Here is a 26,332-nt window from a genome sequence, read left to right on the forward strand (position 1 = left end):
GATGACATGGTATTATATATTTTTAAACCCTAAATACTCCACCAGTCAACTGTTAGAACCAATCAATGAATTCAGTAAGGTTTCAGGACACAAAAATCAGTTATACAAAAAGAATAAAATACCTAAAAATAAATTTAACCCTGAAGGTAAAAGACCTGTATACTATCTATTAACAAAGATGAAGGAAACTGAAGAAGACACAAATAAATGGAAAGATATACCATGCTCATAGATTGGAAGAATTAATATTGCTAAAATGTCCATACTATGCAAAGCAATCTGTAGATTCAGTGCAATCATATTAAAATTCCAATGGCATTTTTCACAGAAATAGAACAAACAATCCTAAAATGTCTATGGAACCACAAAAGACTCTGAACAGCCAAAGAAGTCGTGAGAAAGAAAGCTGTAGGCATCATGCTCCCTGGTTTCAAACTATTACAAAACTATAGTAATCAAAACATTATGGTATTGGCATGAAAAGAGACACATAGAACAATGGAGCAAAATAAAAAGCCTAGAAATAAACCTACACATATATGGCCAATTAATTTACTATAAAGGAGCCAAGAATATAGAATGAAGAAAGGAAAGTCTCTTCAGCAAATGGTGTTGGGAAAACTGGACAGCCACATTCATTCAAAAGAATGAATCTGGACTACCATCCTACATCGTACACAAAAATTAATTCAAAATGGATTAAAAACTTGAACATAAGACCTGAAACCATAAAACTCCTAGAAGAAAACATAGATGGTAAGCTCCAAGACAAGGCACATAGATACAGAGAATAAACTGGTGGTTGCCAGAGGTAGGGAATGGGCAAAGTGAGTAAAGGGAGTCAAAAGGTACAAACTTCCAGTTTAAAATAGTTATAGAGATATATTATACAACATGGTGACTATCATTAGTATGGTATTGCACATTTGAAAGTTGTTAAGAGAATAGATCTTAAAAGTTTTTATCAATGGGGCACCTGGGTGGCTCAGTTGGTTAAGTGACTGCCTTCGGCTCAGGTCATGATCCTGGAGTCCCAGGATCGAGCCCCACATCGGGCTCCCTGCTCAGCAGGGAGTCTGCTTCTCCCTCTGACCCTCCCCTTCTCGTGTTCTCTCTCTCAAATAAATAAAATCTTTTTTAAAAAAGTTTTTATCAAAAGAAAGAAATTTGTAACTATGTATCATGACTGATTTAACTAGACTTACTGTGGTGACCAATTCACAATATATACAGATAGCGAATCGTTATACACCTGTAACTAATATAATATGTCAATTATACCTCAATAAAAGTGTATTTACATCATAGGTAGCTGGATTACGAGCATATGGGAACTCCATACTATTTTTACAACTCTTCTAAGTCTGAAATTATTTCAAACTAAAAGGATTTTAAATGAAAATATGTTACAGATGGAAGAAAATATTCATAAAACATATCTGACAAAGATCTTGTGTCCACAAAACATAAAGAACTCTTAATCAATTAACAAATTAGCAAGACATAAACACATTCATAAAAGTAGATATTCAGTTGGTCAATAAACATATGTAAATGTAAACATATGTAAACTAGATCATTTGTAATATGGGAAATGCAAATTATTACCAAAATAAAACAACTGGTAATATCAAGTGTGGGTAAGGACCTGAAGGGACGCTTCATACACTGCTGGTTAGAATGTAAAACAATCCAAATTGTTTGGAAAAATACTTATGTAGTTTCTTATAAAATAAAATGTATACTTTCCCTATGACCCCGCAATTCCACCACCAGCGATTTATCCAAGAGGAATTAAAACATATGACCATTAAGACAGGTATAAATAAATGTCCATAGCAGCTGTGTATTCGTAATACATGATAACCAACAGCTGGCCGCTACCCAAATGTCCATCGACAGGAGAATGAATAAACAAATTGTGATATGAGTCTTTTTTTTTCCTGTATGTGTTGTGGAATATTTGCTCCCAATTTGTGGCTTTCCTTTTCATTTTTTAAACAGTTTCTTTGAAAGGCCAAAAGTTTAATTTTAGCAAAATCCAAATATTTGTGGTTTTACCATTTTAAAGTTATTATTTATATATAAATGGTATTCTGATGCTGACAGAAAGTTGCCAAAACCTCTACAGTGAAGGAGTCTAGGGGGAATTAACAGGAGTGTCGGTTATTTTGCAAATTTGGATGGATTCTAGAGCCTTGTATTAAAAAGGGGACCCCCCCCACTCGAGAGCCAGTTTGCAAGTAACAGCATAAAAGGACTTAAGTACAATACATAAAGGAGAAATGTGTTTCCTCTAGAACCCAAAAAGGCCTAAAAAAGTTGTGGGTCTGAGAGAATCAATAGCTGTTTCTTGACAGCATCATGAGTAGAGCAGCCCTCTGTTTACCAGTTAATTTTCCAAGACTTTAACGAAGTTTGCAGGACATTACACTAAGTATGAGGCAGTGACCCATTTTCTTTTTGTGAGCTCCTGAATGAGTAGGTCAAACAAATCTCCTCAGGGGACAAAGTCACCAATGTAATGTCATACCTGTCTTCCTGAAGAAAGCAGGATATAGTTAAGATCTTGCCCTTAAAGACTGTGTGTGATGACAGGGCTGTTGAGGCTCCCCATGGTAGCTGGGTAGAAGTATATCATACTTTGGAGGTGAGGTAGACTGCGGTCAAGGGACACCTGGATGACATAGTTGGTTAAGCGTCCAGCTCTTGGTTTTGGCTCAGGTTGTGTTCTCAGGATCATGAGATCAAGCCCCACGTCAGGCTCCACTCTCAGCCATGGAGTCGGCTTGGATTTCCCTCTCCCTCTCTCTCTGTCCCCCTCTACTTGCTCTCTCTCTTTCTAAAATAAATCAATCTTAAAAAGGGGGAGTGGCTCAGATGGTTAAGCATCTGCCTTCGGCTCAGGTAATGATCTCCAGGTCCTGGGATCAAGCCCCACGTCAGGCTCCCTGCTCAGCAGGGAGTCTCCTTCTCCCTCTTCCTCTGCCTCTCCCCCCTGCTGCTGCTCTGTCTCTCTCTCTCTGAGGCTCTCTGTCTCAAATGAATAAATAAAAAATTATTTTAAAAAAAAACTGCAGTCAAGAGGCTGTTGAAATAGTCACTGAACAAAACATATTCACCAAATCTATAATGGCAAAATATTTACCAGTTGCTGATAGGATGAAGTCAGTAACTGCAGTAATATTGACTATGGGGACATTAATGAGGCCCACAGCATGAAGCTTGAGGTAATCCACCAGGAGGCACCATTCATTCTTCCCAAGTTTAAGAGCAGGCCAAATTGAGCTGTTGAATGGCAAAGCAGTGGGATAATCACCCCTTCTCTAAATGTGTCTAAATGTGTATAGTGGGTTTCAATCATTAAAAAGGCCATGTTTTAATATACATTGGACCATATTATCTGTTTTAATGGGAGAGGAGGTCCATGTGGTTCCATTTTATCAAGATAATTTGTAAGTGCCAACTACTTAATTGTATTACTCATCCAGTCAGAGAGTCCATGACCCCTATGCATATGGGATATTTTAGGAGATAAGTACTGCAACCATGAGCAATTTGGCAAGAGTAGTTCCTGTGGTTAAGGTGAGGCATATCTGTTTGTCCTCTCATCATGTTCAGTAGTTCCCCTAATATTATAGGTGGCACTTTGCTTAAACTAATTGGTATCCCCTGTATAACCATAATTTGAACCCCTGTATTAAAGCCATGAAAGTTTGGCAATTGGTGTATTTCAGCAGATTTTAAATTAATTGAGAACCAGTATTATAGAGGCACAAAGTCAATCTGTGCCCTTTTAGTAAATTTTGGGTTACCAACTGGGCCTAATTGTGGACTTTTGTTTTAGTTTTTGTTTCCTCCTTATCGTAGACTGAACTGTGTTCCCCCCCCCCCCCCCTTCACACATTGAAGCCCAAAGCCCCAAAGTGACTATTTGGAAATGGAGCCTTTAAGGAGGTAATTGAAGTTAAATGAGGTCATAAGAGTGGGGCCCTAATCTGACAGGACTGGTGTCCTTATAAGAAGAGGAAGAGAGACCAGGGCTCTCTCTTTCTCTTCCTCCCACATACAGAGGAAAGGCCATCTATAAGGCAGGAAGAGAGGCCTCACCAGAAACAACTCTGATGGCGCCTTAATCTTGGACTTCCAGCCTCTGGAATTATGGGAAAATAGATTTCTGTTGTCTAAGCCACTCAGTCTATGATATTTTATTACAGCTACCCTAACAAACCAATGCACTCCCCCTGTATCCAGGTTTCTTTTTCTTTTTTCCTGCTACTGGTGGTGGTTACTAGATTTATTTCAGGGAGGTCTTCTCTACACTGCTCATATTTATCAATTTCTTCCTTCAGAGAGACTCAAATCAGTATTATCAGGATTAGGGCTCTTCCCCCATGACAGTGGTTGAATGAATGAATGCCTTGGCTGTGCCACAGGTATTCCATGGGCATTTTTCCCTATAACCCTGAAGATCAAGATCTTTCTGGGGTCAGAGAAATAGGCAGCAGAAGCTACAGAAGAATTTTGTAGGGTCATACCGAGCCATGTGCCTTTAGAATAAATCTGAGTAATTCAACTCTTCAAATAATGCCTGCTGTTCTTCCACACACAAATGACCAACCAATGGGCTTATGTATTGTAGAAGCTACAAGTCTTTTCCCCTACACCCTCTATAGAATAGGGGCTAACATCTGATTGAGACACACAACCAGTCAGTTGATCACAGGATGAGTCTTTCCTGAATCTAGTGTCAGTCATGGCTTATGATGGAATCACAACACACAATTCAATGTAAGACACACAAGACAGGTTTGAGCTGAGACACATGACTCGAGGCAACCTAAAGGAGGGCCCAATCCCATACTCCTCTCCCTAAACACCAGTTATTGAAACTTCCACCTTAAGTCAGTTCAGTCTAAAACAGAGGCTTGGTAGAACTCCGCAAATATAGCACAGAGCCAGTTAACAAACTGAAGCAAGCTCCTCAGCCAGCGGTAGTGGTCCTCTAGACATCCTGCTTCTAATACCAATTGTGTGGCCGCCTTGCAGGGACAGGATGGACCTCCTCCACACCCCAAATTTGGCTTATTATCTAATAAGGCTCTCTGAGGCAAACAAGGCAGACTTCCCATATTAGCCCAAAATTGCCTGACAGAACAAGGAAAAGGAGACTGGCTTGGAGTTTTTCATTGTGCTTGAGAGTGGGACTTGGGTAAGGGTTCTTGTGCACAGGGAGGGCCTTGCAAGGTCTCAGTTTCCTGGGCTTTCTTAACAGCTTGCCCAGATGTAGGGCACAAGGGGAAGATGAAAGAGTGAGACTTCAAAGCTATCAGCAATCAAACATCATAAAATGGAGTCAGCTCTTTGTTACCATATTAAATTATTGTAAATGGATGATTCTAGTACATACTATTTAGATTAGAATTTGAATAATGTAATGTGTGTTTCACCATTTTAAATAAGACTTCGCAAATTTTTTCACGTAAAATTATATTCTTGGTAAATAGATCACTTTGATCACATTTGTTTATCATTAGTCCCTTCTAAATCCTCACAAAATGAGAATAAAGGAATAAAAAGGCATAAACCCTGGAACAAAGAGAATAGACAACTATAGCAGTCAGGGAATGTTAATGAAATTTTATAAGATGGGGAGCAGTAGATAATTACCAGCATCTTAGGCCTTACCTTTCCCAGTCTGTCCTTGCAGGAGACTGACTCATGTCACAGAAGCCCAGAAGAGCTCAGGAATTGAAGGTGTGGGGTAGGGCAAGGGGACTGGATAAAAGACCGTGCGAGGAGTAGTTTGACACCGCCCTCCAGATCTTTTCCCCAACCTGAACTTGTTATTTAACAGTGTTCTAAGGAAAGGAATAAAAATGGGCAGGAAAGCTTTATTGAAAAATAGCCTGAGGAACACCAATCTAAAATTTCAATTATGCAAACCTCCAGTAACTATTCCCTCAGCCTTTCTCAGGCATTTCTCTCTCATAACGAGAGAATTATGCCCTACTGCCCTATGCATCTATTATGTGTAATGAACTAACTTCTCTCCTATGCTATTTATGTGCCATCCTTGGGAGAATTTAAAAAATGTCATTTCAGTAGTTTTCTGTATCTTATGGTTCAGACAAGGAACCCCCGTTGAGAAAGAGTACCCCCAAACACGAAGTCAAAACTACTGCTTTCCTGGGAAAATTACAGAGATTAGTACTATCATTAGAGACTTGAGAAGGTCTTATCACATCCCCATATTACTCCATATCACAAATTTAATTAGAAACTGATGCCAGTGGGGGCTGGGTGGCTCAATTGATTAAGCGTCCAACTCTTAGTTTCGGCTCAGGTCATGATCTTGGGGCTATGGAGTGAAGCCCCATATCTGGCTCTGTGCTCTGCTCAGAGTCTGCTTGAAATTCTCTCTCTCCCTCTCCCTCCGCCCTCCCCCCTCCTCCTTCTCAGCCCCAACTCAAGTACACATGCATGTACACTTTCTCTAAAATAGCTAGCTAGATAGATAGATAGAATATTTTTTAAAAAGAAAGAAAAAGAAGTTGATGCCAGTCTCAGCTGTGGTTCTGGATGTGGTCATCTTGGGCCAGCTTTGTCCCTCCACCTGATTTCACTATTACCTGTAAGGACACCAATTCTTTGGGAGTCTTCTCTTCCAGGTTTTAGCTATCAACACTGTTAATAACACTACACTAGCACTTGAAGTCCTCCTCCACCCATACCTTTGTAAATAAAGTCCCAACAAATAAAATAAAGTACACAACAAACTGAAGGGGAAAAAAAATCCCTTCAGAAATCAATCCCATTTACAATTGCATCAAAAAGAATAAAATACCTAGAAATAAATAAAGTGAAAGACCTGTACACTGAAAACTATAAGACATTCATGAAAAGAAACTGAAGATGACACAAAGAAATGGAAAGATACTCTGTGCTCATGGATTGGAAGAATTAATATTGCTAAAATGACCATAGTACTTAAAGCAATCTATAAATTCAGTGCAATCCCTATCAAAATTTCAGTGGCACTTTTCACAGAACAGAACAATTTTAAAATTTGTATGGAACCACCAAGACCAATGGCCAAAGCAGTCTTGAGAAAGAACAAAGCTAAAGGCATCATAAAACTATGATGATAACAATATTACAAAGCTATAATAATCAACAAGTATGGTATTGGCATAAAAGCAGACACACAGATTAGTGGAATAGAGCAGAGAGCCCAGAAATAAGCTCACACATGTATGGTCAATTAATTTATGATAGAGAAGCCATTGGAGAAAGGATAGACCCTTCAATAACTGTTGTTGGGAAAACTGAATAGCCACATGCAAAAGAATGAATCTGGACCACTATCTTACACCACTTACACTTAAAAATTAAAATGGATTAAAGACTTGAATCTAGAGTTCTGAAGGGGGGTGGAAAGAGGACCCCAGAGAGCCCTGAGCAGCCTCACTGCCTCCAGCGGCCTAGTTACCACCACACCCCGGGGGGAGGCACAGCTGGCCCCAGTCACCAAAACCGCAGCCATGAGCAGCCGCCGCCACCCCACCCTCTGTGCTGCAGACACCAAGTCCCATACCACCACAGTGGCTTCACATCACTGGCACCTGCCAGCAGGGACAACAGGATCATCTCAAGGAAGGTTGTGGGAACAGTAAAGTCGTTCAATGTAAGAAACGGATCTGGTTTCATCAACAGGACTGACACCAAGGAAGATGTATTTGTGTACCAGACTACCATAAAGAATAACAACCCAGGAAGTACCTTCACAGTGTAGAAGATGGAGAGACTGTGGAGTCTGATGAATGAGAAAAGGTTTTGGAGGCAGCAAATGTGACAGGCCTTGGTGGATCTCCAATGTAAAGCAGTAAATACACAGCGGACCATAACCATTATAGATGCTACTCACGTCACAAGGTCCTCCACACAACTCCCAGCAGAATTACCAGAATAGTGAGAGTGGGGAGAAGAAGGATGGATCAGAGAGTGCTTCTGAAGGCCAGGCCCAACAGTGGTGCCCTCCCACAGGCAAGGGTTCCCACCTTACTACATGTGGAGCCCCCATGGGCATGGACCACAGTCTTCCAACCCTCCTGTGCAGGGAGAAGTGATGGAAGGTGCTGACAGCCAGGGTGCAGGAGAACAAGGTAGACCAGTGACACAGAATATGCATCAGGATTATACACCACGATTCTGCAGGGGCCCTCCTCACCAAAGACAGTCTAAAGAGGAGGGCCACGAAGAAGATAAGGAAAATCAAGGAGATGAGACCCAAGGTCAGCAGCCACCTCAATGTGGGTACCTCCACAACTTCAGTTACTGTCGCAGATGCCCAGAAAACCCTAAACCACAAGATGGCAAAGAGACAAAAGCAGCCAGTCCACCAGCTGAGAATTCATCCACTCCCTAGGCTGAGCAGGGCAGGGCTGACTAAATGCCAGCTTACCATCTCTACCATCATCCAGTTTAGTCCAACAAGAAGAAATGAATATGAAATTGCAGCAATAGGAAATGAACAAAAGTTTGGAGCTGAAGACCTTAAGTGCCTGCTTTTTTTTGCCCATATTGATCAGATAAATAGAACTATCTACATTATCTCTGCAGCATGGGGTTTTTATTATTTTTTAAATTTTATTATTATTTTTACCTACAGATGTCTATTTTTGGTAATGACAAAGTCTTAAAAAAAAAAAAACCTGGTTTTTCTCAGTGCACCTTTAAAGATTTTTAAATTGTTTCATATCTGGTCAAGTTGAGATTTTTAAGAACCTCATTTTTAATTTGTAATAAACCGTTTACAACTTGGTTTAAAAAAAAAGTCAACAAATGGCAAGCACCAGTTAATAAGTCTTAGATAATTAAAAAAAAAAAAAAAACTTGAAATTCAGACTTGAAGTCTTAAAAATCCTAGAAGAAAAAAAAATGTAGTAATCTTGACAAAGGTCTTGGCAATGACTTCCTGAATCTGACACCAAAAGTAAAGGCAGCAAAAGCAAAAATAAGTAGAACTACATCAAACTAAAAGGCTTCTACAGAGCAAAGGAAACCGTCAACAAAATGAAAAGGCAGTGCACTGAACGGGAGAAAATATTTGCAAATTCTGTATCTGATAAGGAGTTACTATCCAAAACATGAAGAACTCAATACAACTCAATAGCAGAAAAACAGTCTGATTAAAAACTGGACAGAGGATCTAAATAGATATTTTTCCAAAGAAGACATACAGATGGGGCGCCTGGGTGGCTCAGCTGGTAAGTGACTGCCTTTGGCTCAGGTCATGATCCTGGAGTCCCGGGATCGAGTCCCGCATCGGGCTCCCTGCTCGGTGGGGAGAACTCTGACCCTCCCCCGTCTCATGTGCTCTCTCTTTCTCTCTCTCAAATAAATAAAAATAAAATCTTAAAAAAAAAAAAGACATACAGATGGCCAACAGATACATGAAGATGCTCAAGATCACTAATCATCAGGGAAATGCAAGTCAAAACCACAATGAGCTATCACTTCACACTTGTTAGAGTAGCTAGTATCAAAAGGACAAGAAAAAAATGTCGGCAAGGATGTGGAAGAGGAGGAACCTTTGTGCACACTGTTGGTGGGAAGGTAAATTGGTGCAGCCACTCTGGAAAACAGTATGGAGATTCCTCAAGAAATGAAAAATAGAACTACCATATGATCCAGCAGTTCCATTTCTGGGTACTTATCTGAAGGAAACCGAAAATACTAACTCAAAAAGCCGTATGCACCTCCATGTTCCCTGCAGCATTATTTACAGTAACCAAGATATGGAAACCATCTAAGTGTTCATTGACAGATGAAAGGATAAAGAAAGTATGCTGTGTATATGTATATGTATTATATATATATGTTATATATATGTGTGTGTGTGTGTATACACACACAATTATTTAACCATAAAAAAAGAAGGAATTCTTACCATTTGTGACAACATGGATGGACCTTGAGGGCATTATGCTAAGTGAAATAAGTCAGAGTAAGGCAAATACCATATGATCTCATTTATATTGGAATCTAAAAACAAACAAACAAAAAATCATGCTCATAGATACAGAGAACAGATTGGTAGTTGCCAGAGGGGGAGGGAAGGGAGTAAGTGAAATGGATGAAGGAGTTCAAAAGGTAGAAACTTCCAGTTATGAAATAAGTCATGGGATGTAATTTACGTCATGACAACTGTAGTTAATACTGTATTGCATATTTGAAAGTTGCTAAGAGTAAATCTTAAAAGTTCTCATCAGATACCACCTCACACCTGTCAGAATGGGTAAAATTAACAACACAAGAAACAGCAGGTGTTATCAAGGATGCAGAGAAAGGGGAACCCTCTTGCACTGTTGGTGAGAATATAAACTGGTGCAGCCACTCTGGAAAACAGTATGGAGGTTCCTCAAAAAGTTAAAAATAGAATTACCCTACGATCTGGCAAATTACACTATTAGGTATTTACCCAAAGGATACAAAAATACTGATTTGAAGGGGTACATGCACCCCCAATGTTTACAGCAGCATTATCAATAATTGCCAAACTTTGGAGAGAGCCCAAATGTCCATAAGAAGAAGTGGTATAGGGATGCTTTGGTGGCTCAGTCAGTTGAGCATCTACCTTCAGCTGCGGTCATGATCCCAGGGTCCTGGGATCGAGTCCCACATTGGGCTCCTTGCTCATTGGGGAGCCTGCTTTTCCCTCTGCCTGCCGCTCCCCCTGCTTGTGCTCTGACAAATAAATAAAATCTTTTTTAAAAGGGGGGGGAAGATGATGTGGTATATTGGGCGCTTGGGTGGCTCAGTTGGTTAAGCGTCTGTCTTCAGCTCAGATGATGATCCCAGGGTCCTGGGATGGAGCCCCGAGTTGGGCTCCCTGCTCAGCAGGGAGTCTGCTTCTCCCTCTTCCGCTGCTTGTGCTCTCTCACTCACTCTCAAATAAATAAAATCTTCAAAAAAAAATGTTTAAAGGTGTGTGTGTATACACATATGTGTGTGGCACAATTGCATATTATTCAACCATCAAAAAGAATGAAATCTTACCATTTGCAAGGATGTGGATGGAGCTACAGTATATTATGCTAAGCAAAATAAGTCAGAGAAAGACAAATACCAAATGATTTCACTCATACATGGAATTTAAGAAACAAAACAGATGAACATATGGGAGGGGAAAAGAAAAGAGGGAAACAAACCGTAAGAGACTCTTAACGATAGAGAACAAACTGAGGGGTGATGGAGGGAGGTGGGTGGGGGATGGGCTAGATGGGGGATGGGTATTAAGGAGGGCACTTGTTATGATTAGCACTGGGTGTTGTATGTAAGTGATGAATCACTGAATTCTCCTGAAACCAATGTTGCACAGTATGTTTAAATGGAATTTAAGTAAAAAAATTTTTTAAAGTTCTCGTCACAAGAAAACAAAAGTCTATCACTATCGTGACATGTTAACTAGACTTACGTTATTTCTTAATACAGTTGACTCTTGAACAACATGGGGGGTTAAGTGTGCCAGTCCACTTCCCCCCCTTGTGCTCAGTTGAAAACCCCCTTATAACTTTTGACTCCCCCAAAACTACTAATAGCCTACTATTGCCCAGAAGCCTAAGTGATAATATAAACAGTCGATTAACACAGATTTTGGGGGCACTTGGGTAGTTCAGTCAGTTGGGCATCTGCCGTCAACTCAGGTCATGATTCTAGGGTCCTGGGATCAAGTCCCACATCAGGCTCCCTGCTCGGCGGGGAGCCTGCTTCTCCCTCTCCCTGCCACTCCCCCTGCTTGTGCTCTCTCTGTCTCTGTCAAATAAATAAATAAATCTTTTTAAAAAAACATATTTTGTATGTATTATATATATTCCTAAAGTAAGCTACAGAACAAATGTTATTAAAATCACTTACAGTACTATAAAGTATTTTTAAAAAAAATCTGTGTGTAAGTGGACCCATGCAGTTCAAACCCATGTTGTTTAAATAAGGGTCAACTGTATATATACAAATATCAAATCATGTTGTACATCTGAAACTAATGTAATGTTGTATGTAATTATACCTCAATTAAAATAAAAATCCCTACAGAGACACCTGGGTGGTTCAGATTCCTGAAGCATCTGCCTTCAGCTCAGGTCATGATCTTAGGGTCATGGGCTCAAGGCCCCACAACGGGCTCCACACTCACTGGGGAATCTGCTTGAGTTTCTCTGATCATATCCTCCCACCCCCGTGGCATGCCCACGCTCACTCTCTCTCTCTCTCTGTCATATAAATCGTAAAAAAAAAAAAAAAAAATCCCTCCAGTAGCTTTATGTGTCATACAGAATAAAGGAGCCAGAATCCTTGCAGTGGCCTCGAAGTCTTTATGTGATTTTACCTTCTTACCTCCCTGGCCTCATCTCCTCTCCCTGCCCCCCCGCCCCTTGCTTGCTTTGCTGCAGCCACCCTGGTCATCTCATTATCGCTCAGACATCCTAGACATGTTTCCACCTCAAGCCCTTTACAATTTACCGTTTCCTATCTCAGGGTAATCTTGCTGTATTGTATTTTACTGTGTATCAAATCACCACAACACTTAGTGGCATAAAATATTTTTTAAAGGAACGGATCAAACATCCTTGTGTCCATTTCTCCAAGGGGGAGGATTTATTTACTGTTGCTCCCCAAAGAGGAAGTAAAAAGGAATTTGAACTACATGCACTGTCTTGAGCAAAGTTTCTCAAACTATCTGTAGTAAAGAACCAGGTTTAAAATATTTCTTTTGAGAGAGTGGGGAGTGGAGAGCACACGAGTTGGGGGAGGGAGTAGAGAGGGAAAAAAATCTCAAGCATGGAGCCCAGTGTGGGGCCCAGTCTCACGGCCCATGAGACCATGACCTGAGCTGAAATCAAGAGTCAGTCACTTAACCCACTGAGCCACCCAGGTGCCCTGGATTAGAATATTTTTATTTCCATCTGTTGCTGACCAATCAGTAGTCCTATTGTGCCTAACAAGAATGCAGCTCACACTTAATGTGACCCACCATGGTAGTTTGACATCTCACTGGCTTATATTCTGTTTAAAAGAAGAGTTTATTGCTCACATACTTTGTCGTGGCAGTTTTAATTTGCTGGTTCTAACCCTTACTTCAAGTTTCTGGACTCACTTTGTCACAGATGGGTAACAAACCGTTGGCAGATTGGCACCAGCCAATGGACCACACTTTAGGGTCACTGGTCCAGAGGAGACCTCTCTTTTTGGGAAGGTAGCTAACTCGTAGATGAGAAGACCTTTCTGGGCACAACAGGAAGTGTTTGCTGCTGAAGGGTCACAACCTTAGAACAGTTTGAGAGAAGTTACAAGATTTTCTTTAAAGAAGAGTGTCTCCTCCTGAGAGTGAAAAGACATTTGAAGTGATTTTTTAAAATTTTGTTGTTTGGTTGTCTTTACATACAATTTATCCATATATATAGTCAAGGGCATTTAACTGCTCTATTTTTAAATTGGAAAGGAAAACTGTAGAGGTGAACATCAAATATACATTCTGAAACACAAAGTCAGTATAGAACATGGATTTGGAAGGTAGCAGATTATTAGATATACCATCCACATTATTAGGTATACATTATTAGATATATCTGATATATCTGATATTTTAAGTGGGTGATGCTATTTGCAAGGACATTATTTCTTAAATAAAATTTCTGAGAATTTGAGTTGAGCTGAATCTACTGAAAATTGTTGAATCCGAAATCGTTACTTTTGTAATTATATAAAATAATGATCACTAGTAGGTCATTTCAATAGAAATATTCATTAGGGAGCTTCAAGATCTATCAGATAGAAATGGACCTTTTGTCTTTAAAGAAAATATAATAAAGACATATAAAATTTCTTCTAATTTGGCCATAAGTTTTCAGTACCTAATAAATTGCATGATACTTAGTAATTAACAATTTTATGGTCTACAGCTGTGAGGGGGGAGGTATGTATAGGTTACTCAAAAAATAGTGTGCTTTCCCATACAGCCTCCAACTCCTCTCCCCCAAGAATAGTAAGGATTTTCAAAGGCATCGAATCTTGGAACATATGTGGTTTTATGACAAAAATCTATCCCAAAGGGATATTATTTGGGAATGCAATTTAAATTTTCTTATCAGCTCTTGCTTTAGTAGATATATTTTGAGGTCATTACATAAAAATATTGAATAATTTGAAAACTGACTTTTTATTTTTTATTCAGTATGGAGATTTATTCCCAGAGCGGGGCTTTTCTGATGCAAAATTGGAATGCTTGTGTAGTCACAACAGCTGTCCCCACACCATGTGGTGTCTTCCATTACTTTACTGTAGAGATGAATTTTTGGCCCGGTGTCTCAGTAATATTGGACACACATGGTTTTAAGTGGCAAAGCAGTATGTTTATGCATTCATCTGACTTTCACAGCTACAGTTGGCTCCAGATTAGAACAAGGAGAATACATTCACACCGTGGCCACCCTCATGGCGGCTGTAGTAGCTGGATCACAGTGGGCTCTGTTGCTTCTAAAGACACAACTAACTATTGCTGAGGAATCCCACATTCACCAAAGTGCCCTACAGCTGTAGGAGAGAGAATAATGAATTGCTAAAAGGATTCTTTCAAAGATTTCAGATTATGAGCCTAGTTATTATCAACAGTTTTTTTTTAAATATTAATAATGAAAATCACAGCCATGAAATAACTATGAAGCTAAAAGGAAAGATTGTCATAATAGATGCTTTTTCAGAATATCAGTCCAAATGCTTAAAATTTTTCCTTCCCAGAAAAAAAGTGGCACTGTACTTTAAGACTCATTAACAAAGAATTAAAATCTGATTGATTTTTAATGCCCGTTATTCATGTATGCAGTGTATTTGGAAAGCCAGCTGGTTAAAAATAGAATTATTTTAAAGAATTAGTTTACTATGTGAAACAATCGCTTTATAGTATTGATATTTAGACAACTTTGCTAAAAAAGTTTGTATGATTAAATACAGAGATAAGATGACTTGATTTAATGTGAAGTTGCATTGTTATACAGTATAGTTTAAATACTGTATCTCTCAGCAGTGTCAGCCTAATGCTCTTCATGGTATGACTTTTACCATAAACTTAAATTCTTATTAACTCTTTTGCATTTCTGAAGCCAACTGGTATAGTTCTTAAAGTTTCAGCTTTTTTAGAAATTAAAGTATTTCCTTGGAAATCACTTATGTCCCTCTAATGTCTGAATAATAAATTCTCCCCTAAGTAAAGTTAAAAAGAAAAAACCTTCTGTGTAAATTTTCAAATTATCAGATATGGAGCATTAGATTTTTGATATTCATTAAATATCAAAGAAATTCTGGCCATACCCTATGGAGGCTACCTTTTTATAGAAGTGAATTGATGCATGTATCGTACGGGCTGTACTGATGAATATGTTTGAGGCTTTCAGCTTTTAGTGGATACAAAATAGAATGATTGATAAAATCCTCCCTGCTATTGGCTATTATTTACTGACTCTTAAGTGGCAGGTTGTATTTATGCCAATTTATCTGCTTCAGGGAACATTCTTGATAGCAGAACAAAGTGAATAAAAGTAGTTTGCTTTGCAAATGAATGCAAATGGGAGAGCCTTTCGGAAAGCCCTTTAACAGGGGCAGTGCACTTTGATTATGAGTGAAGCTGCCATTTGGACATGTGAAAAGAGCATGCTTGAACCATTGATTGGGGGAGACAGTAAAAAGTCAGGAAGGGCCCCGTTAAGCTTGCAGTGAGGCAGGCGGATGTCAGTGTGCTTAGAGCACAGTGGGAGAATGACAGGGAGGATTAGTGTCAGGGAGAAGCTTTGCTGTAGCTGTGGAGATAGTCCCTGGGGTCACTCACCTCTGACTGTTGTTCTGTGCTGATGGTTCTGTAATGCAAACGGCCTGATGTATGCCTGTTCATTATCGGAAATGGTGATTAGAAAAGGTATTTGTCTCAAAGGTTTCCTTCTTTCCTTTTTTCTTTCTTTTTAATTAAAGAAAATCAGGTGGGCTTCCTCCGTTTCTCTGCTGACTCCTAGAGTATTGTTCAATACCAGAGTGGCTGTCGCCTCTGGTAGGCAACAGTGCTAAAATCTAATGTAAAATTATTGTAACATGGTTATTTGTTATTAAATAATAGTTTCTTTGCTTTGCTCAGCTCTGGGTTTGACCAAGTAGTAGTGCTAAATAAAATGCAGAGAATATGCTTGCTCTTAGAATGTTTGCTTTTGCAAAAAAGATTTTATAATCTTAAAGGTATTTTTTTCATTCAGTTTAACAGTTAGATCAACTTTTATCTTCTCAAAAATGAAGTTTTGCTTTGCATGGACTGGATAGTTTAAGTCTTGGTTATAGGTAGGCATTTCTAATTCTCTGTTCCAAGTTTTATAAAATGCTAACATTTGATAAGTTAAACTTCTTGAAAATACATGATTTTTTACCGTTAAATCTTGTTACACAGAATGAACAAAAAGTATCTCTTTGTTTCAGTTCTAATTCTAAAGCAGTACATTTACTTGTTTACATTTTCATTTTTACTTATAAGATGTTTTGTTTTCTTTAAAGTATAATTTTTCTTAAAACTTTGAAGACCTTTTATAGTAACCTCATAGGAGACATCTGTGAGAGTAGGGTGACACACAAGGCATTTCATAGGCTTGGAGAGTGGTTCCTCACTTAATGCAAACCGGATTTTTTTTTTTTTTTAATGTCTTCAAAAGCCTGGCCTCACAATATTTCTGCTTATTTGGTATTCATAGGAAAATTTAAAAGGCTGCACTGGAGCTTTGCATTCTTATGTTAAATATGCAGCTTAAACTTTATCTAAACTATTGGATACATGTTAATAGTATTGTTTTTGTAGAAAGCAAATTGCCCATAGTTTGTTTCACAGGCTTATTAAATGTTTTAGCAAACATTCTCTAAATTATCTTTTTCTGCAACTTTTGCAGGCATCTGAATGGACAGAAGAGGACCTCAGCCAGCTGACAAGAAGTATGGTTAAGTTCCCAGGAGGGACCCCAGGTCGATGGGAAAAGATTGCCCACGAATTGGGTCGATCGGTGACAGATGTGAGTTCACTCAGATTTGCATTGTATGGAGAGTGACAAACCAGAACAAGCGAACTATGTAGAAGACAGACATAGATGCATCCGACATTCTCTTTGGAGAAAGGCTTTTAGGACCTGGAAGTGAACCATTAATGAAATAAGCAAGAAGCAGATGTCAGCCAGTCCCCTGGTCCACAATTAACAGCTGTGTGAGGAATTCTAGTGTTTAGAGACTTAAGCTACAGTAACCTAATCACAGAAAACAGTGCTGGTTTTTGTGTTTAAAGTGACCCCTTTAGCTGTGGAGAAAATAGTTCTCACCCTGATCAGAATTAGAGAAGTTATATTTCAGCTGGATCTTTTTAACATTGAAGTACAGATTGCTATAGGTATTTAATCAGGTGGTTTGCATTAATTAAGTCAGCAGTGTTCCTACGTATGTCTTTTTATTTCAAGGATGGTAACTACCATCCATTCTGACAAGTTGTTTAACCAAAAAAAATTATAATACGGGAACGAATATATACTATAATATATATATGTGTGTGTGTGAATGAATATATATATGAGTGATTGGCTATATCTAACATTTAAAGACTATTTACCTGGAAAGTTTTTAACACTTTATTCAGGAAATTTAGGGCAGAGAATCTTATTAAAGCACCTACCACAGTATCTGACATGTGCTAAAATAGTAAATGTTTACTTGAAATTCAGAGAAATCTTTATATTTATCAATATGAGCCTTATTTTCATAAATGATAGTAAATATTCTTTACTAAATAAGTTATTTACTGAATTTAAGTAAATCCTATACACCTAAAATCTTTGAAAGCAAAGATTCACATGTCCTCTTCAATTCTATTAGTATACCCTTGAGTCTTTCGAAATGAACAATTTTAAAACCTTACCAAATGCTTAACACAACTATCCCCCCCAGAAAAATCCAGCTTGTTTCATAAATGCTATAAGTTATTTTTCATAATAAACTTCCATTTTAATTTAGAAACAAACTTACAAAACATTACTATCAATTTTTTTTTGGATAGGAACTGCTTTGAGAATTTTAAATTATAGATATATTTTTACTATCATATAGGTCTTTTAAAAATCACATTTAAAAGAGTACTTTTTGAATTTTTTGAATTTTTATATGATGTTTTGCATTATTTTGGCTTCAAAGTTAAAGTCTCATCTTGTGAAAAAAGACCTTTGTATCTTTTAACTTTTTTTTTTTTTTTTGCTGTTTCATGAGGAGACCTTAGGTGACTGAAGAACCATAAGGATACCTTTTCTTCTGCTAAGAATGTTACTGGGATGTGCATTTTATAACCTTGTTTTTAGGTTGCTTGTAAAAGATAAGTTAATAATGCCTTATCAGTAAATATCTGACCAAATTAAAGATATTCCATGATTATTGATGTTTTAAGTACTATGACCCTCTAATTATACAACTACTGTTACTATATGATTAACAAACATTACCGAAATAATTTTTAGAGTTATAAAACAAACTGGTTAAAGGGCCCTAAAAGTTTTAGTTTTAATGGAAAAGAATAGTTTATTAATTTAGTGTCTCCTTTAAGGGCAGCATTGCCTTTAACTTTTTAAATAATATTTCTGTGAGACCTCAGAAATAATATCAAAGACAGGAAATTGAATAGAAGCAATATTTTAAATTAAGTTGTCGTTAAAATCTAGTTAAATATTTTTATATTACATATTTTTAATATAATTTATATATAATAAATATATAATTTATATTTTTTTTAAAAGAGAGATGAAAGTTTGTATGCTAAGAATATACATGATGTAACCAACACAGCCTTGAGAATAGGGCTAGTATCAGAGACCTAGAAAACCTATACATTATATAGTAGTCTTAGTGCAGTCTTGGTATATGCAAAGACATCTTTTCAAACTTTTGCAAATTCATCCCATGTGTTTCAGTTGTTTTTCTTCTAGACTTACCCAAGGGAACTGAATCCATGTCTGCAGTAGACATTTTTTCCTTTTACAATGGAAGTAGCAAACATGACTTTTTGGGACTTTTTTTCTCCAAATAGTCTATTTTCATAATACCAAAAGTACTCTAGTACTTTTAGTAAACCTAAACTTTTTTGGCACCAAGAAATGCCCTTGTAACTTTTCTTCTATGTACATCATATACACTGTATTTTCATTCTGTGAGCATCATGTCCATAGCTGGACTACACATTTCATTTCAGTAACCCCACACACATGCGCATGCACACACAAATCACTCTACATAAAAGAGAGCAGGTGTCTGAAGACTCAGATAACTTGTTTTAGTGAACACACAATGAATTACAGTGAAGCAGCTGAAGTGGGTTCAGCTAATACAATTCCTTTAGTAAAATGTTAAGTGAAAGTTGACCACACTTTAGAACACCTATACTTCTTTTTGGCTTATGGCATTAATTAGATTTGTTTTCATTAAGTATTTAATTATGGTGAAAAAAACAAGTTCAGTCTGCTGTCATCAGAACCTCTGCTTCCTGACCTGATCACCTGTACCAATTCTTCCTGGTCTGCACATCTGTTCCTTGAGCCGTTTGTTTTTTTGTTTTGCTAACTTTCTAACTTCAGGTTTAGTTCTCTTTCCTTCAAGAAACAATTGCCCTTTTTGGAGGAGCAGTAAGAGTATACTCACGGAGGGCACCTGGGTGGCTCAGATGGTTAAGCGTCTGCCTTCGGCTCAGGTCATGATCCCAGAGTCCTGGGATCGAGTCCCGTATCGGGCTCCCTGCTCCCTGGGCACCTGCTTCTCCCTCTGCTTCTTTCTCTCTCTCTCTCTCTCCCTCTCCCTCCCTCTCTCATGAATAAATAAAATCTTTAAAAAAAAAAGTATACTCATGGAACTATATGTCCTTTATTTGGGTTGACAGATTACAATGAAAAACCCATTTTATTCCTCATTTAAAAAAGGAGTTTTCAGTGTATTAATCCACAAGTTGCTAAATTCTACTTTGGGTAAAATACAAGCAATGTAATTGCCATTGTAAAAAATTCAAAGTATATTTTAACTCAGATATATCAAAACTATAAGATCTATTTTATTATAGAATAAGTATTTTAATGTTAATATATGCCTTTCAGCAAATAATTTTGGTAACCACAAAGGACACTCAAATTGTAAAAACAACAAAGGAAACAAAAACTGGCACATAAAACCAACTTTAATGTGATTATTAACTGCAGGTTTTCTAAATTAAGGTCAGGGAGCCTCAGATTTCTTGCTAGTGAAGTAATATCATTCTCTTGCCTGAAAGGATGTAAACTGATGCTGCTTCTCTCCTGGTCACTAATCTCTTGCATTCTGGTTGTGATAACTGACTGATTGGAGATTTTCTGCCTGCTTGGAAAAGGCCCAGCTAGGCGGCAAAACAAAAGACAGGTGGATAGATTTAAACAGACTTTTCTAATTAGCTTAGTGCCACAGTGAGAGGTAAGAGTTGTGTAGTTAGATAAGCGTCCCCATGTGCGAGTGAAAAAGAGAAGGGAAAATCATAAAATTCCCAATTGTATGTTATATAGCTAAGCTAGAGAGGAGATACTCTCAGGGGAATTTATATATTATGGTAGTTGTTCCAAAAAATATGTAAGTGGGATTTTATTCAATAGAAGATAAGCTTTATGGTTTATCAGTGAATTAAATATATAGTAATTATTTTGGCAAATATATTACTGCTATTACTTTTAGAGTTAGACTAGACCTACACCAGTTGTAAAGATGACAAGGAATGTCTTACTGTCCTCTTAACCAGGCTTCCTGCTACAGCACTTGTCTTGGTCTAAGCCTGACCTCATACTCCAGTCCCTCCTCTCCTCTTTCACTTCCTCAGCCTCAAGACCTTTAAAGATATTTAAATTTTAGAAAGGAATAGGCTCTTTATCCCATTCTTCTTGCTAGAGGAGTCACTGGCTAATCTAATAACCAATTTTCAAAGTAGTATTAGTAAGTGATAAAAATGTGTTACCAAAATCTGTTTCTCTCTTCCTCTCTCTCTCTCTCTCTCTCACACACACACTCACTCACTCACTCACCCTTGTATTTTAATAGGAGGCTTTAGGTTCTTATCCCGAGTATATGAATGATTGAAGTGAGAATTTCAGGCAACTTGATTGACTGCCTGTTTAAAGGAGAGAGAAGACAGTAGTAGGACTGTTTGGTGTCCATCAGAGAAAATTACATAATTAATTGCTTAATCTGTCTACTGACTTTGTTAGAGTTTTGCTATAATCTGACTTCTGGGGCAAAGGTTTATAGATCTGAATTCCCTGTCACCATTTCTGTGTTAACATTGAACAATATCACACATATAACAGGATGATAAAGTATATATTCACTACATGAGAATAATATTGCAAAAATCAGTTAAGAGATCCACCTTTTTAACTGTTTTAAGTGATAATATTGATTATTCCATCATTCATTTTCATAGTATTTTATATTTTTCAAAACACTTAAATACTCATTGTTTTACTTGATCTTCACAACAACATGGTGAGACAGGCAGCCATTTTTATCCCCATTTTACGGTTGAGTACACTGCCACTGAGATGTTTGTTCAGGGTGACACAACTACTAGTAGAATCAGGACAACACCAGGTATTTTGGTTCTTCATCTAATATGTTCCTACCACTACCTGATGCTGTTTTATTGCTGTCTGTATGAAAAACACTTTAAATGTGTCTAGAGACTTTTTATCATTAGGCCTTTCTTGGTAAAACTATGCTCATAGAAAAAAGAAACTTTTAAAAATACACTCAAGTAAAAATTTTTTTCTCCTCAGCCATAATAAAAAATTATCTCTATAAACATTTTGTCAATTATCATCTAGACTTTAGTCTTCCTCTATAGGCATGGGTATACATAATTTTAACAGTATTAATCAGTACCCTGTCCTTTTTACTTCACTATGAAACATGAGCTACTCTTCATGACAGTGAGATCCACTTCATTTTTCTAAACACTTGCAGAATACTTTATGTTGTCTTGATATAATTAAGGAGTCTCCTACTGATTGTCATTTAAATTCCTTCCTTTTTTGCTATTTTACTGGATTTTTTTTCCTTCATCCAACTTTCCACTTAATTCTGTTTTCTTAGCTTGTATTCCTAGAAGTAGAACTGCTTGGTTCAAGAATAGGGATGATTTTAGAACTTTTGATGGCTTTAAAATTGGCCTCCAGAGAGGTTATAACAATATACAATGCTACTGGTAGTATACAAGAGAGGTCACATCCTCATAATCTCACAATGTATTTTTTGTTTTTCATCATTGCCTGTCAAATAAGTGAAAAGTGCTACAGCACTGATTTTTGTAACTTGCCTCCTTACATTTTCATCTTATTTCACATAAAGTTTGTGTTAATTCATTAGAATTTTAGGATAGAAAGTCCTACTGCCTGCAAATACTTTGCCACTTTTTTTTTTTTTAAAGATTTTATTTATTTATTCATGAGAGACAGAGAGAGAGAGAGACAGAGAGAGAGGCAGAGGGAGAAGCAGGCTCCCAAGGAGCAGGGAGCCCGATGCGGGACCCGATCCCAGGACTCCGGGATCATGACCTGAGCTGAAGGCAGACGCTTAACCATCTGAGCCACCCAGGCGCCCACTTTGCCACTTTCTTTATATCTTTCTTTTTTTTAAGTTTATTTATTTTTAGTAATCTCTACCCCCAGCATGGAACTCAAACTCACAACCCTGAGATCAAGTCACATGCTCTACTGACTGAGCCAGCCACGCACCCCTATATCTTGATTGTATTACCTAGCTATTCCAGAGAACTACTATATATATTACAGTAATAGTGATTAGTGCAGACTTTTTTGCACAACATTATAAGAAAACCTAATGTTTGGCCATTAATTTTAATATTAGTCATTGATATGAGACATATTATTATGCTAGAGAAATTTTCTTCAGGATTTCCAATTCTAATTCATTACAGTTGTCCTCAGGGATAGATACGAAATTTTAACAATGGTTTGTTTTTTTTTTTACATATATCAGCATGATTGAACAATTTTTTTCATATGACCTAATGAGGATAAATATATTATCAAGGCCTCTTCTCTGTATTTTCAAGACAAACTTCACTTGGTCATATAATACTGTTCTTTAATACAGCTGGATTTAATTTATTAATTATTTAAAATTCTTGCATTTTTATATATAAGAATATTGTAGAATTTTTGGTGTTTTGTTACTAGGATATCTTTAGATAGGGTTATCTAGCCTTCTAGCATCTATAGAGTCAAGACAGTATTACATTCATAAAACAGAGGAAAAAGGAAAGGATGCTGTGAAAAAAGAATCAGAACAGGGACGCCTGGGTGGTTCCGTCGGTTAAGCGGCTGTCTTCGGCTCCAGTCATGATCCCAGGGTCCTGGGATCAAGCCCCGCATCAGGCTCCATGCTCAGCAGGAAGCCTGCTTCTCCCTCTCCCACTCCCCCTACTTGTCCCTCTCTCGCTGTCTCTCTCTAATAAATAAATAAAATCTTAAAAAAAAAAGAACAAAAATAAGTATCCAAATAAGTAAAGTAGAATGGCTGAAAGTTATCAGGAAAATCTCCTACGGAGCAAAAATTTTAAAAATGTTAAAATATTATAGAAAAGATAAACACAGGGGCGCTTGGGTGGCTCAGTCGTGGAGCATCTGCCTTTGGCTCAGGTCATGATCCCAGTGTCCTGGGGATCAAGCCCCGCGTCGGGCTCCCTGCTTGGGGGGAAGCCTGCTTCTCCTAATCCCATTCCCCCTGCTTGTGTTCCTTCTCTGTCACATGAATAAATAAAATCTTAAAAAAAAAAAAAAGAAAAGATAAATACAGGAAATCATCAGTCCAAGAGGTCCAAACCTAATTTAAAAGTTCCAGTGAGAGAGAGAGAGAGAGAAAACAGATGCAGGAACATTATTCAATAAATAATACAAATGAAGTTTTCCAGGGATCAATTTGTAAAAGCCTGAGACCAATTTGTAAGAACCTTCCAAAGTCAAGTAGGATACATAGAAAAGATCCTGGAAAAATTTATGAACACTGAGACTACACAGATGATCTTTAAAGCTTCTAGGGAGAAGAAACATCCAGATAAGACCAGAGTGACATCAGATTGCTTAGCAACACTAGGTTCTGGGAAACAAGGCAACAATGGCTTCACTGTTCTAAGGAGAAGTGGTTCTGAAGATGGTGAATACATGAGGCAAGGTTGCATAGTCTTTCTTTCTTACAAAGTTCCCTGAGATTGTACTCTAGCAAAATAAACAAAACTGAATAAAATTTAAAAAGAGAAAGACATGGAATCCAGTCCAATGAACAGAAATACCAAAAACCCCACAGTGATACAATAGGCCAAAAGTGCAATATATCCACATGAAGTAGGAGAATGAAGTATTGTGAGAGAGCAACCCTTGAAGAAAGGGAGATTTTATAGACTAGATAGTATGGCTGAAAACTTGAAAAAAAATGTATATATATATATATATGAAAAAAAGGCAACCAGAAACTCTATAAATTATAGAAAACCATACAAAAAAGGCTTAGTCCAAATTTAAGTATACTAGACAGTAGAATAATACAGCAAAATAATTTTGAGAACATTCTCCTTTGAGGGCACAAGAAGTGTGTCCACAGCATAGTACTTGTCTCTACAGTAATATTTACCAGATCATAATTTGTAAAATCTTACAAAAATGACTTTTCATATTTTAAACATTTTATGTATTTTACAGATGGTTTTCCAATTTTTAAAACCAACAAATTGTAGAAGACCATGGCAAGTTGCCCAGCAACAGTTTGTCCAAGTCCCCAAAAGCTCTGCTCTGTCTAGGTTACTAATTTTTCAGAGGAACATAATTGAAATAATGTGTGTTCATAGGAGCTCTTATTCACTTTTCCCTTCTACTGAGGTGGAATACCAAATTTGCATGTGCAACCAAGTTACAACCATGCAGGTAAAGACAGTTGCCCTAAAGATGGTGGAGAAGCACACAGTGGAAAGAGCCTGAGTATATGAAGCAAAAGGCAAATCACAGATAGTGACAAGTGCTATAAAGAAAAATAAAGCAGGGTAAGAGGTTAGAGACTAAAGGGAATTGCAGTTAAAAATGGGGTTCTGAGGAAAGTCTCTTAAACAGGTAATATTCGAGCAGGGACACAAAGCAAGTGAAGGAGCAAGGCTGTCTGAGAAAGTGTTCCAGGTAGAGAAAACCACATTTACAAAAGCTCTGAGAGAAGATCATGCTTAGGGTGTGCAGAGTCTAGCATAGAAGTCAATATGGCTGACAAAGAGTGAGTAGGAGGGGAGTACAGAAGATGAGAGCAAGAGGCAGTGGAGGACCAGGCTATATAGAACCTTGCTGGCCACAATAAAGACTGTGGATTTTACTCTGAGGGAGATGGTTTAAAGATTTTATTTATTTATTTGACAGAGAGAGACACAGCGAGAGAGGGAACACAAGCAGGGGGAGTGGGAGAGGGAGAAGCAAGCTTCCCGCTGAGCAGGGAGCCCGATGCGGGGCTCAATCCCAGGATCCCGGGATCGTGACCCGAGCCAAAGGCAGATGCTCAACAACTGAGCCACCCAGGCGCCCCAGAGTGAGATGGTTTAAAGCACTGGAAATTTTTGAGCAAAGAAGCGCAAGATCTAAATGGGTCATTCTGACTGCTGTGTGGAGAAGACACTGTGGCAGGGAAAGTACGCAAGCAGGAAGGCAGGCTAAGTAAGATGCTATTTCAGTTGTTCTTGAAAAAGATGATGGTAGTTTGGACCAAGGGTTATTGAAAGAGGTTTGGAAAAAAAGAGGTTGAACTCAGGATATAATATACCAAAAGCATGTTATTTAGTTATATGTACACTGTAAACTGTAACTATCAGAACTATAAACAGAAATCATTGACTTTGGATGTAGGGTATGTTTCTTTTCATCATAAGCCCTTGTTGTATACTGCATTTTTTTAAGCTATGAACATATACTACTTTGATTTTTTAAACTACTTTTAAAAAATCTAAGGAAACAGAATATGTTACCTTTAATATTTTTCCATATCAGTATATATAGGCCTACTAATTCTTATTTTTTTATTATAAAAGCTTTATTGATTTACAGAAATAGGAAAATCAGTCCTAAAATTTGTATGGAGCTACAAAGGACACCAAGTAGCCAAAACAATCTTGAGAAAGAAGAACAAAGCTGAAGGCGTCACACTTCCTGATTACAAAATATATTCTAAA

At 37.7% G+C, this 26,332-nt stretch overlaps 1 protein-coding gene and 1 pseudogene across 2 annotated transcripts in view; both read left to right on the forward strand.

The window, feature by feature from the left end:
* Window positions 1–26,332, forward strand: part of DNAJC1 (DnaJ heat shock protein family (Hsp40) member C1) — a 228,247-nt gene that overhangs the window by 184,127 nt on the left and 17,788 nt on the right. For both annotated transcript variants that reach the window (XM_027594515.2, XM_027594516.2), the window contains exon 9: window positions 16,974–17,093. In XM_027594515.2, coding sequence (XP_027450316.2) covers window positions 16,974–17,093 — 120 coding nt within the window. The remainder of the gene's footprint in view (window positions 1–16,973; window positions 17,094–26,332) is intronic.
* On the forward strand, window positions 4,757–8,452 carry LOC113921596 (annotated as a pseudogene).

This window comes from Zalophus californianus, chromosome 9 (genome assembly GCF_009762305.2).
Source record: "Zalophus californianus isolate mZalCal1 chromosome 9, mZalCal1.pri.v2, whole genome shotgun sequence".
Classification (NCBI taxonomy): Eukaryota; Metazoa; Chordata; class Mammalia; order Carnivora; family Otariidae; genus Zalophus; species Zalophus californianus.